The 14,885-nt window shown below is 43.4% G+C and overlaps 1 protein-coding gene across 7 annotated transcripts in view; it reads left to right on the top strand.

The window, feature by feature from the left end:
* Nucleotides 1–14,384, top strand: part of bicd1a (bicaudal D homolog 1a) — a 42,028-nt gene extending 27,644 nt beyond the window's left edge. Inside the window, exons 3-10 of one of the 7 annotated variants that reach the window (XM_074631832.1) lie at nucleotides 4,020–4,172; nucleotides 4,984–5,472; nucleotides 7,866–8,255; nucleotides 8,381–9,133; nucleotides 9,774–9,925; nucleotides 10,059–10,269; nucleotides 12,386–12,471; nucleotides 13,836–14,384. In XM_074631832.1, the coding sequence (XP_074487933.1) occupies nucleotides 4,020–4,172; nucleotides 4,984–5,472; nucleotides 7,866–8,255; nucleotides 8,381–9,133; nucleotides 9,774–9,925; nucleotides 10,059–10,269; nucleotides 12,386–12,471; nucleotides 13,836–13,953 (2,352 nt within the window). In that variant the 3' untranslated portion in view covers nucleotides 13,954–14,384. Of the gene's footprint in view, nucleotides 1–4,019; nucleotides 4,173–4,983; nucleotides 5,473–7,865; nucleotides 8,256–8,380; nucleotides 9,134–9,773; nucleotides 9,926–10,058; nucleotides 12,472–13,835 lie in introns of all 7 variants that reach the window. The other 6 variants (XM_074631835.1, XM_074631834.1, XM_074631836.1 and 3 more) reach the window with 6 other exon arrangements.
* Nucleotides 14,385–14,885: the final 501 nt, after the last annotated feature.

A 14,885-nucleotide genomic window follows, 5' to 3' on the forward strand; every position in this document is an offset into this window, starting at 1 on the left:
TGTTCATGCATTCATACACGTCTGCAGCCACTGTTTCTGTTGGGCAGCGCAGGAGTTCGAGCCGGGGTCAGACGCCGCGGCCACGACCCCATTGTGGGGGGCAAATCCGGTGCTAAGCTGGGGAATAAGTGAAATACCCTGAGCTCGGCACATGTGTAGAGACAGAATGAGCCAGGCTGCTCTCATCACACAACCAGCGCTACACCCGCAGGACACCCACTCTCATTCACTAGATTCATCATTGAGGGAAGTGTTGTGAGGTTGTTACTCTCTGTCCATGTCATTTTCTGAACATGACATGTGTCATAATGTCAGTGTAAATGTAGGCAGAGTAATGTCATACACATCAGGTCAATTAGTTGAGAGATTCCACATTATGGAGAATAATATTTCCAATTGAGAAGCTGACTACCTGATGAGCGTAGTCGAATATTCTCGATGAGTTGTTATTCTTCACAGAGACACACACTTGTCACCTGTTTGCGTCACATCATGGCTCTTTGATGATGTGTTCATAAAATATGGCTTTTGGCTCTCTTTGAAATCCTCATTTGCATGCGTGATGCCCGTTAATGAGAAGGAGTCGCCTTTTCATCGTGAGAAGCAGCTGTTGCAGCCGCACTGGGGCCTTCATTTGTCACAAGTCTTGTCGCGTCTAATCAAAAGGTTCCAAGTCAAGCAATGTTTCACAAACACTATTAACATATACTGATTCATCAAGAAAGACCTTATGGGAAAAGTTTACTTCTGCACAGAGAAAAAGTTTGCATTTGCTGTTTTTAGTCTGCACATGAAAGGATTTAGAGATGGGTAACCCGTTTCATACAAAAGAAATTCCACCTACAGTTTATCTTCACTTCTTCTGCCTTATCCGACAGTATAAAAAATGTCTAAATAGCACTATCAAATAGATTAAAATATTTAATTGCGATTAATCGCATGATTGTTTGTAGTTACTCACGATTAATCATTTTTTATCTGTTCAAATTGTACCTTAAAGCGAGATTTGTCGAGTATTTAATACTCTTATCAATAAGGGGGTGGGCGAATATGCTGCTTTATGCAAATGTATGTAAATGTTTATTATTGGAAATCAATTAACAACACAAAACAATGACAAATATTGTGCAGAAACCCTCACAGGTACTGCATTTAGCATTAAAAATATGCTCACATCATAACATGGCAAACTGCAGCCCAACAGGCAACAACAGCTGTCAGTGTGTCAGTGTGCTGACTTGACTATGACTTGCCCCAAACTGCATGTGATTATCATAAAGTGGGCATGTTTGTAAAGGGGGGACTCGTGGGTACCCATAGAACCCATTTTCATTCACATATCTTGAGGTCAGAGGTCAAGGGACCGATTTGAAAATGGCCATGCCAGTTTTTCATTAATTATAGCATACATTTGGAGCGTTATTTAACCTCCTTCGGTTCTCTTAGTATGACATGGCTGGTACTACTGGGTTCTTAGGTTTTCTAGTATATGATACCAGTATCTTCACTCTAGCTTTAAAACTGAGCCCGCTACAACCTAAAAACAATATGTTGCGTTAATGCGTTAAAGAAATTAGTGGCGTTAAAACAAATTTGCGTTAACGTGTTATTATCGTGTTAACTTTGACAGCCCTATGTCTAAATTTCAAAATAAAATTCATATTACCGTACATTAGTTCTCCATCCTATGTTAACATTTTGCATTAATTCCCCATTACCACAGCAACAGTGATGGGAATGATGAATGAATACAAACATGGCTGGACCTCTGCCATATTTGCCATTGTGTCATGAATCCATTAAAGCTGTCACAGTCACAGTCTGTGCTGTGACCTCCAGATCAGGGGTGAGTTGCCCAGCTCTGCCCTGCGGCGGGCTCGTTGCCAGTATTGTGTGCCGCACTGTCCCTGACCCCGGCCACTGTAGGCCCCGATCAGCTATGCTTCTACAGAGCCTCACTGACTGATGATTGGCCTCTAATCCTGTCCACTTCATACCCAGCTCAGTGTAATTCCCTGCATTGTCATGAATATGTAAGTGGACAAGATGAAGCCAGGGAAGGTCAATGTAATCAATAATACGACCAAAAACGTGTTATTGTATGATTGGTTATTTTTGGTAATAAGGTATGGTTTCGGTTATATTTTTCTGTATTAGTATAAAAGTGCTCTCAGTGCAGTCCTACTGTACTTCTATGTACTATGCAGTTGAGGCTCCATTCGCTTTAAGAGTATAGGAACTGCTGTCAGCTACTGTAAAAATCAAAAGATTCAGTGTATCATAACGGTCTTTAGTTTCAGTCCAGTTGCCAGTTCTAAAAGCAGCATTGTCATCCACCCCCAAACACGCACACACACACAGACGCATACACACACAGATCTTCTGGAGGTTCAAAGCACATAAGAGGCCATATGTGTCTCAGGTCTCTGAGTTTCATCCTCCAGTGAGAGTACCCACCCACTCCTGACACTGTCTCTGGGTCAGCACTTCTGCCATATGCACAGAGAGCTGCAGGGGAGCTGCAGACAGCTCTGCAGTGAGAGAAGTACACACATGCGCACATATACTGTAAATTTTTCTTTATTTTGTATTCCATACATAATGATGAGTCAGTCCGGTATAACTTGCATTATACTGCACTCATTTAGTCACGTTCGTGTTTACAAATAAAAACCTCTATCCTATTCTTCTTGTCATTTCTGAAAAATACTGTATAGTTAATCTTTACGAAATACTAGAGAACAATTTATCCACGACTGCCTACTGTAAAAAAACAGTGGGCTACCTCCGGTTCTGAAAAGTGAAGCCAACGCGGAAGTGCCTTAAACTTGCATTCTTTCTAATAGCCAGCAGGGGGCGATTCCTCTGGTTGAAAAAAGAAGTCTGATTGTATAGAAGTCTATGAGAAAATGAGCCTACTTCTCACTTTATTTATTACACGGCTTTGTTGAGTACTCAATTATGATTGGTCAATCACTGTTGCTATATATAAAAGACCGTTGCTATGGGCACAGTTCTGATGTCGGACTCTGGCGGACCGTTTTTGTGTCAAATTATTGATTTCTTAAGTAGCCATGTAATAAGCGGGATAATGTACAGTTAGCCAGTCATTGTTGTGAAATAAACCCCTTCAGGACGAGGCTTTGCGCATTGCCCTGTCAGGGTTTATTTCACAACAATGACCGGAACGATATCTGGCTCGCTGTACATTATCCCATACTTATTACCTCAGTAAACATTGTAAACATGAGTTTATGGTCTCAATCGCTAATTTCAAGTCTTCTTTAATACAGCATGATGTTCATTTAGTAAATGATTGTGCCATTTAGAGTCAAATAGACCATAACACAGGGTATGCTTTAGGGCGTGGGTACCTTGTGATTGACAGGTCGCTACCACGGCATTGTCCAGTCTGGGAATTGTCCGTGTTTTCATTTTACAACTTTAACCCTTTTACAGTGTGTTTTCAGTTCAGGAAAGTTAACTGTAACATTTTGGTCTCCTAAAAATGTCTTATTCAACGTAATATAGGTATTGCTTTTAATGCATGGGGTCAGTTCTTTTGAAGATAACGGAGGATATTCATCCATCTCCCTATTCCTTGGAATAGAACTTACCATTTGTAGTTTTTTGTGACAGATGGTTTAGCTGAGGCCTCAATATCCTCCCAGTGCTGTCGCCTGCTATACTTATAGATTTATGACTTTTGTGGCTGGTGCATTTCTCTCACCGACACTTTATCTGGTCCAGCAGCTGCTCATGTTTTGGTCTGTGCACAGCAGGTGACCTGAAATGATGATCTCTCTGAGAGTCTAAAGGTGCTGACTCATTGCATTTAAAATAATGGAATTATTTGATAACCTTTCTCATCCTCGTGCTATCAGAGAGGAGAAGGATGTACAGTCTGGGTCTGAGAGTGTAGACAGCTTATGAACTGACTTCCAATCCTCTCTCTTTTCTCTCTCCTCATTGTACCCATCTTTGTCCCCCTGTTTTCATCCCGTTGTTTTCTGCTCCAGAGTAACGAGATGCTGGAGCTACAGAGGAGCCGGATGAGGGAAGAGGTCAAGGAGTACAAGTTCAGAGAGACCAGGCTGCTTCAGGATTACACAGAGCTGGAGGAGGAGAACATCACGCTGCAGAAACTGGTTTCTACACTCAAGCAGAGCCAGGTCAGTATGAACTCATTCAACTAATATCCTCAAATACACCACACACCAGCAAATTTTGTTTCACACAGATGTGTCGTCATCGTTAATGATGAGACAACAAGCCCTGTCTCAGTTGAGATGAATGACTCACCAAATTTCCCCAACAGATTTCAGTATCAGTACCGGGATGCACTGGATCAAACAGTGCTCTCATCTAGTTGTTCATCATCCTTCATTTCCCTGAAAGTGCTACAGTATCCCCAACAGAGTCATATAGTGTCTGTATGGGGTTTAGTCACTTTCTTTCTAATATGAATATATTATATAAAATGTTATATGGGCAACAATAAACTATTAAAATAACTAATTATAACATTACTAATATTTAGTAAATATGATCAATTATTTATTTGTTAACATTAAAATAACTTTTAACTTAGTTTGATTAACTACCAATTTAACATGTAAAAATTATGCTTATTATAAAGTGTTACCAAATATGGTATGAAAGCACCATTCATAACCAAAATAGTATATTGTCACATTATACTGAGTCAATAGTAGTGTGGTGTTTGGTTTTAGTCCCCTGGCTCTAAACATTTTTGTATTTTTAAACAAAGGGGAAAACACTTTATTAATGTCTAAAGTGTGCTTTATCTCAAGTTGTCTGCAGCTGTTTTTTTTAGTTTTGCTCTAGTGTGACCTCGGATAGGGTCACCCAATCCTTAACAAACATGATTCTTATACTTTAGAATGTAATTAAGTAATTCAATTAAATGTTTTCTTCTCTTGTCCTTTCCTGTTCCCACTTGTCCTCTCTGCTGCTCCTCAGGTGGAGTATGAGGGACTGAAACATGAAATTAAAGTACTGGAGGAGGAGACCGTCCTCCTCAACAGTCAGCTGGGAGACGCGTTACGTCTGAAGGACATTTCTGAGGGTCAGTTGGAGGAGGCCTTGGATGCCCTCAAGAGTGAGCGTGAGCAGAAGAACACTCTGAGAAAGGAGCTGGCCCACCACATCAGCCTGGGTGACAGTGTCTACGGAGCCGGGGCCCATCTGGCGCTCACGGTCACTGGTGTCGAGGGCCTCAAGTTCCCTGACGAGACCAACGGAACCAACGGCAGCGCCATGCCTGCTGCTAACGGCAACAATGAGGACAGCAACCGCCGCAACGGCCACGTTCACACGGGCACCGGGTTGGCCAAGATGAACAGTGAATACCGGCCAGGCCGGAAAGGAGAAGGCCTGCACCCTGTGCCGGACCTGTTCAGTGAGCTCAACCTGTCGGAGATGCAGAAGCTCAAACAGCAGCTGCTACAGGTGGGTCATAAGAAAATATAGCATACAGTAAATTAAATTACCCACAATAACCCAAGTAAAATCACCAGTGCTGACTTGACTGAGCTGCTAGAAAGCACACAGTATTCTTTTGAATCATTGAATGTTCCTTTTCAAGGTCAGTACTGACGTCACTTGAACGAGTTACTGTCGGGAAGATTTCAGTCGCTTTAAAACCGCTACCAACACTAACTCCAAGACAATTTACCGCAGCCCACTGCACATTAGAAGATAGCTCTATTGATCCACTTTCCCCAGTTTTTAGTGTAGAGACTGAGGCGTCTTATCAATTGTCCTGCCGCAGTCTGTGTGGGTGTGTGTGTCTCTATGAGTTTTTCTGTGTTCATTGCTGCACTGATGAAAGCAGCCCTGGTCACTGTTTACCACTGGATAACGGCAAGGACATGACAAGGTGATGACAGTTTGGGAACGAGAAGAAAAGCGGGAAAAACACTACATAATACTACAGGCTTCACTGAATTTTAGTCTTAGCAAACAAGAATACAAATAATGGCACTGAAACAGAATTTAAACCATATTATGACACAAAATGCATCTACTGAAACGCAAAATAATTACATTATTTTGGCAGGGACAGCCCACACATATTCAGTGATAACAGCAACAGCCCATGTCCATGTCCATATGAACCGTGCTGTATATAATGTATGCTCTCTCATGTGCGAATGTCGTAGTGGGAGTGATGAAGCTGAATATAAGCAAAGCAAAAAGAGTCCAGCAGTAGAGGCAGTATGTTTGCGTGTGCCATAGGGAGCCCTGTCAGGGCGATAAGCATCCAACAGGCACAGGGAGCAGACGCAGAGGACAGAAAGTGACTAGATTCTGCTTTTAGTTTAGAGACAAGGGGACAGAAATAGAATACTAACTGGGAAAGAGGGAAAGAAAATTACGTTTTTTGTCCACAGGCGCTATACTTTAGCTCAAACTTTGCATTGTGATACATCCATATAAACAGAGTATAAATATAGTTCTTATATAATGTAGTCTTTCTCTCACAGTCACTTATGCACTGAGTCACTTGAGTGCAACACACACTCATAAACAGGCACCCCACACAAAAGGAATACATACAGCGTGTTGATCGCCATAAAAATCATAGATAGATTAGATTCATGCTAAAATCTAATCAAGTCATTACCGTTCATTTTCTCCCATGCTGAGCTCCTCAGGGAAATAGAGAATTAGATTAGCGGCTGCTACATTAGCAGTGTGCATTTCTCTGGAAACACAATTACTCGTTAATCAATTTTCTCTTTCAAGTTGATTATTCTGGTAAAGACGTAAACAGCGGCAGCATCGGGCTTCTAATTGCCAGTTGAATATTTTTTTCAAATCAATTTTTTTTTGAACGTAGGCCTATATATTTGCTATGTTGGATCAATAAAGTTTTACCCTGCTGCTGCTGGGGGAACGCGCTCGACGACAGATCAAGAAGCAGTTAAATGGCACTTAGTTTTAGTTCCAATTGTCCTTACCGACAGTTTTTGAGTCAAGTAAGCTGCACCACATCATTACACACCTTTGTATCAGTTCAACTGATACGATATATTGTTAGTCCATGATTTGCTTATGTTTGTTCACTCGTTGCCTAATAATGATGGTTGCATGGTACATTGTCTTTATCTTTAATAGCTTCTTGAAGGAAAAGTGTGTAGCATTTCAGGGGATATATTGGCAGAAATGGAATATAATATTCACAACTATATTTCCATTTTCATATAGTCTCCTGAAACTAAGAATCATTGTGTTTCCGTTAGCTTCATATCTACATAGGGAGCGGGTCCTCATCACGGAGTCCGCCATGTTTCTACAGTAGCCCAGAACGGACAAACGAAACACTGGCTCTAGAGAGAGCCTTTCACGTTTTTACATTACCCGAAGGCCACCGCAGGTGTCCGACATGCTCGTGAAAATGCAGTAACGTGAGCCGCCAAGTGCAAAACCGTGGTACCGCCAGCCGCCGTCTGACGTCCATTGGCCTCTGAGCGAGTTGAACCTCAGAGGCCAACGGACGTCAGACGGCGGCTGGCGCTACCACAGTTTTTCCCTCGGCGGCTCACGATACCGCAGTCCGAGAAAGGGAGGACTGAGCGGAGGGGTACTAAGTTGATTGCAATCTGCAACCACACCACTAGATGCCGCCAAATCCTACCCACTGTACCTTTTAAAATCATGGTGCTGTGCAGGTTATACTGATTATACATTAGCGCTGTTAACATGACAGAACACACCAATGCAGAGTATTATATAAGAATATATAAAGTGAAAATCCTTGGACTCATATGCAGCGTTGTACTTTCCCCTCGCTGTCTTGACTTCCTCTCATGTGGTAGTGTATCTTCCCGTCCTGGCAGGTGGAGCGCGACAAGTCGTCGCTGGTCATGAACCTGCAGGAGTCACAGACCCAGCTGCAGCACACGCAGGGCGCCCTGACCGAGCAGAACGAGCGGGTCCATCGCCTCACGGAGCACGTCAACGGCATGAAATGCCTCAATGGGGACAAAGAGCTCGAAGACCCGCAGGAAAGTGAGAAACCTGACGGTGGCCAATCACCGCCGGCCAATGGTCACCGCGATCCCGACATCCATGGCTTTGAGATCCTGGAGTGCAAGTACAAGGTGGCGGTGACGGAGGTGATCGACCTGAAGGCAGAGCTCAAGGTTCTGAAGGAGAAGTACAACCAGGCTGTGGAGGGGCAGGGAGACAGCCACAGTGACGACAGGGCTCAGGCAGTGACTGAACAGGTGTGTCACTGTTACATTATCTTTTGCAACAAAATATCTTTTTTTTTATTGGACGATATTAACTTCACTCAGATCTGTTTTTGCACACTGTGATGTTGCCAATGTCCCAACTGATTTCTTCCAAGCAGGTAACTCATTTGGAGCGTAGTTATCGTGAGAGCCGGGAGAGGGTGGCGGGCCTGGAGGGAGAGCTTCGAGCGGCCACGAGCACGGCCACAGAGAGCCAGGGCATGCTGAACACAGCGCAGGATGAGCTGGTGACCTTCAGCGAGGAGCTGGCGCAGCTCTACCACCACGTCTGTCTGTGCAACAATGAGACGCCCAACCGCGTCATGCTGGACTACTACCGCCAGAGCCGCATCACTCGGAGCGGCAGCCTGAAAGGCTCCGACGACCATCGGGCTTTGCTCTCGCCCCGCTTGGCGCGACGCCTCGCTGCTGCGTCTGCGGCCTGCTCCTCCTCCGAGCCCCCGCGCAGTCCCATGGACTCCCCATCCAAAGACGGCCATCACAACGGGACGACAACCAACACGGTGGACTCCTGCCATAGCAGCCCCACCCGCAAACCCACGGGCTCCATCAGCATCTCTCCTTGCCCGTCTCCGGTGCCCTCGGAGGTAGGCGGGGACCTGCGGAAGGAGCCCATGAATATCTACAACCTGAACGCCATCATCAGAGACCAGATCAAACACCTCCAGAGGGCTGTGGACCGCTCGCTGCAGCTGTCCAGGCAGAGGGCCGCAGCCAGGGAGCTAGCACCGATGCTTGACAAGGACAAGGAGTTGTGCTTGGAGGAGATACTCAAACTGAAATCCTTGCTCAGTACCAAGAGAGAGCAGATAGCCACACTCAGGCTGGTGCTGAAGGCCAATAAACAGGTGAAAGAGGATTTTTCTTTGTACTTTAAGAGGACTTATTATGCTTTTTCCCTTTCCTTTAGTGTGTTATATTGATTTTTGTGGATGCAAAAGGACAGAAACTTACAAAGCCCAAAGTCCATGCCAAAGAGAGTTACTCTCCCCCACAGAAACACTGCTCCTGAACTGCCTGAAACGCCTTGATTGAAGTCCCGCCTTTCCTTCCATAACGTAGTGATGTCACCAAGTAACACGATTGAATAATACCTGCCTAGCAGCTAGTTTGGCACGCCCTCAAACAAAGATAATTAGAGCAGAGCTGGAGCAGAGTCCGAAGGTTTGGTTGACCAATCAGAGCAGACTGGGCTTTTTTGGGGGGGTGGGGGGAGCAGGAGCTCAAACAGAGCGTTTCCGACAGGGGGTGAAAGGAAGTGCTGCAGTACAGCTAGTATGAGATAAAGAAAGTAGTAGAAGAAAGTAGAAAGCCAAAATACAAGTATGTACCTGAAAATTAGCATAATAGGTCCTCTTTATTATTCCATGAAAAATGCAAACTGAAGGAAACCAATCATTTGTCCTTTTTGTGTTAGAGATACAGTTCAGGCTTTATCTGAATTAGACCCACATGTTGTAATAAAATGTTAAATTATCCACATTGTAGACAGCAGAGGGTGCGCTGGCAAATTTGAAGAGCAAGTACGAGAATGAGAAGGCGATGGTGACGGAGACCATGATGAAGCTGAGGAACGAGCTGAAGGCTCTGAAAGAAGATGCTGCCACCTTCTCGTCTCTCAGGGCCATGTTTGCCACAAGGTGAGAGGCCACTACGCTGGGAAAAAGAACAATTGAACGTTCCTTGAAATATAGAGAATTTGCATGTTTCTAGAAATCTCCCTCTGAATCTTTATTATTCCCTCTGTGCCTTTATCTCTCTCTCTCTCTGTAGATGTGATGAGTACGTTACCCAGCTGGATGACATGCAGAGGCAGCTGGCGGCAGCGGAGGACGAGAAAAAGACGTTGAACTCCCTCCTCCGCATGGCCATCCAGCAGAAACTGGCCTTGACCCAACGGCTGGAGGATCTGGAGTTTGACCACGAGCAGACTTATCGTGGCCGCGGCGCTAAAGTGCCCAGGATTAAAAGCAGCCCGCCCAAAGTAAGTCGCAGAGGCGCCTTCACAGCTCCCTCCAGTCCCACCAGGCTCCACAGCCCCTCCATTATCACCACCACCGACCTGACCCTCACTAGTCCTCCCTCTGTAGAACTAACCGCTTGTCCGTCCATGTCTGCGTGGTCCCCAGACACACTTTCTGATACAATCCAGAGCTTAGCTTCAACTCTTCAACCGAACACCAGTTACCCTCATTTGTCTCTGGGCCCCCAGCCCATGGTGGTAGACCCCGAGCGGCTGACCTTAGAGTTCAGACGACTCCTTTATGCGAGGCAAGACATAGGACGACTGTTCCCATCTCACAGCACCGGTAGCCCTGCCTCAGTATCTCCTCAACTTCGACAAAGGCACCAAAATCCATTAAACAGTTCCCAGAAGCCACTGGACTAATTAGGTGGGATACAGAGAGGCGGGAAAACTGGTTTTACATGGTTTGAACATGCAGCAACAGCTTGCTCCATCCTCAAAACAGCACTGAACAGCCTTTTTGTTATTGTTAAGGTTGGACTGCTTTCTAATAAACACCCTTATGAATGTGATATCAGGCATCTGAATAGCTGCTACTATAAAATGTGACATTATGTACCAGTGTCTTAGAGTACTGAGAAGTGTTTTAAAGTGAAAACTAAAGCAAATTATGGCTGCAGGCTCTGCCTCAGCATACAGTGACTCACAGCACCTCCCTGTGGCAGACTGTATTCATTACATGTTAGAATTGTTTTATTTTGCATTTTTTTTATTCAAATATAATGTATCTAATGTATTCCATAAAAGTATATGTCGTTAAATACTTCCATATCATTCTTGCATGCCTTATTTGGTCACATCTAAAGTGCTGTCGAAAAGCATTTGACAGGTTTTACATGGTTATTAATATGTTGTCCAAAGTAGTATGGAAACCAGTCACACCTCCTCTCTGTGCCTCGTCCTCCTCTGTTCACTTCTCCACTAATATAAGCCCCACATGTAGTATACCTCCCAAAAAAGCAGAGGGGGATAAACTAAATCCATTTCTTCCTCCACTGACGGACAAATTTTGATAAACTTCTCTCAGTATTTCCAGTTTTCTCCACCAGATAGCAGTGTCTGAAAACATTTCCATTCTCTTCCTGTCAAATGCTGTTTGAACTCTCTCTCTCTCTCTCTCTCTCTCTCTCTCTCTCTCTCTCTCTCTCTCTCTCTCTCTCTCCTTTATCCTACAACATTTTAAGATAACACCACATCATATAAACAAACAACTGACAGACGTGGACTTAAAATGGAGTTTATGAATATAACTGAGCCACGGTGTTCTGGGTGTTGAGCAGGATTGGATTGTTCAACATGAGCCCCACAGTGTCCGTCCTTCTCTTTTTGTGCTGTACAAATCAATATAATATCTGGATTTTCAAGTCTTTTGTTCTCTGGTTTCCTCCCACAGTCCAAAGACATGCAGGTTAGGTTAATTGTTGACTCTAAATTGCCCGTACGTGTGAATGTGAGCGTGAATGGTCGTCTGTCTCTATGTGTCAGCCCTGTGATAGTCAGGTGACCTGTCCAGGGTTTACCCTGCCGTAACGAAATTGACACTCGTTGCTGGACATTCGTAGGAAAATGAACAAAAAAGAAGGAATAACTTTTTCGTAAGATATCATACGGACCATTGTATGAGAATATGTTGAAATATGCCCATGTCTGTGTCTCTTTGAGTTTTCCACCTCCAGTGCTGATTGTCTAGCTGTGGAGAGACTGGTTCAACACATTCACACTATGCAAGCATACTGTAACTGACAGTGGAAGCAGCTATACTCAGTCTGATGTCAAGTATTTTTCTTCTGCCCATATTTCTCCTCTTGCTCTCTTTTTCTCAGGCTTTTCTCATTTCGCCTTCACATAGCGAAACACTGATTTCCACAGCAGGAGACTCACATTATGTTATCCAAGAGAAACTAAGTGAAGATGGTTATCCCGTACATTATGTAAATTATGTCATCGTTGCAGCAAACCAGCAGTAGTCTCGCCGTCTCTGACGAGGTCTTCCCCTGTCTTGTCCTCCGTGTTTTCTCTGTCCTATTGTCTAACCCTGAGTGTCACCACTCTGTACATTTGTCTAATTTATCAGTTTCTTGTAGATTGTCAGCAGCCTGCTGCCTCAGTACCGTCACTCTCCCCACAACTAAGGCGAGGGAGAGCCTCCCTAGCCCGCAGGTAACAAGCTATAGAACCTGCTAGTAGTGGTGGCTCATTGACATCTATCCATCTATCCATCACACACCATAATAAACACGCCACTCACACTCTTATTAATGCACACATCTTTCTTCGGTTTGATCTGAAGAGGATAAATGGTCCTGCATGCTTTAAGTTTCCACACTTACACAACAGCTTATGGCTGAGACCCTTGTATAGAGTGCTCCAGGGATGACCTATTTTTCTAGGCCTGCCAGGAAGCTCTGTGGCAAACAAACGTATATGATACTTATATGTTTGCATATGTGTAGTGTGTTTACACATGTAAATATATGTCATACACATTTGCACACTTACAAACTTACACACACAGCATCTTATACACTTATTTGCACACTATATGCACATTTATATTATTTTATTACAATGTATTTTATTTTACGATATTGATACCTTGTAATTTCTTACTGTTAAGTTTTATTGCTATTATATTGCTATGTCGAGGAGCCAAAACACAATAATTTGACTCTCTTATACCTGTAAATTGAAATGTAACAATAAAGGAATCTTCTAATCTAATCTCTAATCTTTTGAAGCATAAACAGGTCTTTTTTAGCCTTTTTTCAGCTTTTTTGAAGACATAAAAAGGCTTCAAAATTCACGAGTGGGATATTTATTGACGTATTTTATGTCGTAGAACAAAACGTTAAAATCTCGTATTAAATGCATTTCCGGGTTTTAGGACTCATTCCTGTAGCACTCTTTTGCATAAATAATTAACACTGGAGAGTGAAGGAATTGTTTTTCACTTGCATGTAAAGTTTTGCATGGCAGTATTCTATACGCGTTTTTACTATATACTGACAGACTGGGCAACAAGTTATCTGTCTTTATTTTTGCCAATTGACTGAGACATTCATACAAGGCAGCTAGGACACTGCTGACAGATCTGAGGCCATGTTTGGTTTTAGTGTTGTTCTGGTAAGCAAACACTCTCCAGTTCTGTTTTGTTCTAGATGTTCTCACCAAATACTTTTCTTGAAGTATGATATGAACAGCCCTTTCTTTGTCTCTGGGGTGGTTTTAAAAGAAATAGTTAGATTTTTTGGTAAATATTGGTTTCTTGGCAAGCATTAGATGAGATTGACACCATTTAGTAATCAATCTTCTCTTTTCAAGATTCGGCAAGAAAGTGAATAAGTGTATTTCCCAAAAACTTTTCCTTTCAGAAAACTATGTCAGTATTTTTGCCCTCGTCACCTTTGATTTAGTGTACCCTCATTCTTCAAACAACCATTCCCATCTTCTGTAGCCTCCTTAGATTACCAGTCTTTTCCACTCAATCTCATTTATTCTCTTCCTGTCTCTCTGCATTCTTACAGTCCTAAATTTATGCCAGACCTCCAGGAAAACCGGGCAGTCCTGTCCAGCAGCGGCCTTCTCTCCCCCTGCGACCCTCTTAACTCTCTGGCCCAGCGACCCCAGCCCCCCGGCACCTAACCTCGCTGCTCCGGCCCAGGCCCCGGCCTCGGTCTGGTAGGAGTCATGCAGAGACAGAGACACTCTGGATGGGGGTTCCCTCGGTTTAACTCCCTCTAGCAGTTCCACCTGGTGCTTACTGGACTCTGTGACCCCCCAATTCCCCCTAAGCGCTACATGGTCCGGCCCTCGGCAGGCCTCTTGGTTAGCTGGGTCGCAGAAGAAGAGCAAGACGCTCCCTTCTTCTCTGGAAGTGACAACCTGTCCTGGAAAGGATTGAACTGAGGTGCAAAATGTGTGACAAATCACGGGAATCTTTTCCCTTATTCATATTATTTAGTATTTATTTGTAACTGATTTACTCTATTGGTTATTTATTTACACATTGATTTGTGAAAAGTTTCTGAGATATTTATTACTGGAATGTTTTTTTTCTGTGTTTGTTGGTCATTCTTCAATATGGAAATCAAGACCTGTTTTACCGCTGTGGACAATTTAGCACATTCACTACTGTACCTACATGGCCTGTACTCAATGCAACCACAACCAGAACTGCAAAAGTTCTTTCTGGTCTAAAGAAGAGATTTAAAACTTGCCTATCCATACTATACGCCATTTAAAATGGTAGATTTTGTCAGTATAATAATCAAAACATGTGTATGCCACTTTTACATAGGAGTGTTAGAGTACATTGGCTTGAATATTGCAGACAGACTAATGAAGGTCAGCATTTTATTACAAGAAAATCGTTTCTTGTGGTGGTGGTGGTGGTGGTGATGGATGGATTTCAACTACCTTTCTAACGTCACTAGTATTTCTTGGGATGCTTGTGTTTTTTTATACAAAGATTTTGTTTTGCAAATCATAAAGAATATTTTATACCTCTTATTATTTGTATTTATTTTTACAGCAGACTCTAGTGACATGGTTGTGTCTGATATGTAGCTCAGATC

The sequence above is a fragment of the Sebastes fasciatus genome, chromosome 4 (genome assembly GCF_043250625.1).
Source record: "Sebastes fasciatus isolate fSebFas1 chromosome 4, fSebFas1.pri, whole genome shotgun sequence".
Lineage (NCBI taxonomy): Eukaryota > Metazoa > Chordata > Actinopteri > Perciformes > Sebastidae > Sebastes > Sebastes fasciatus.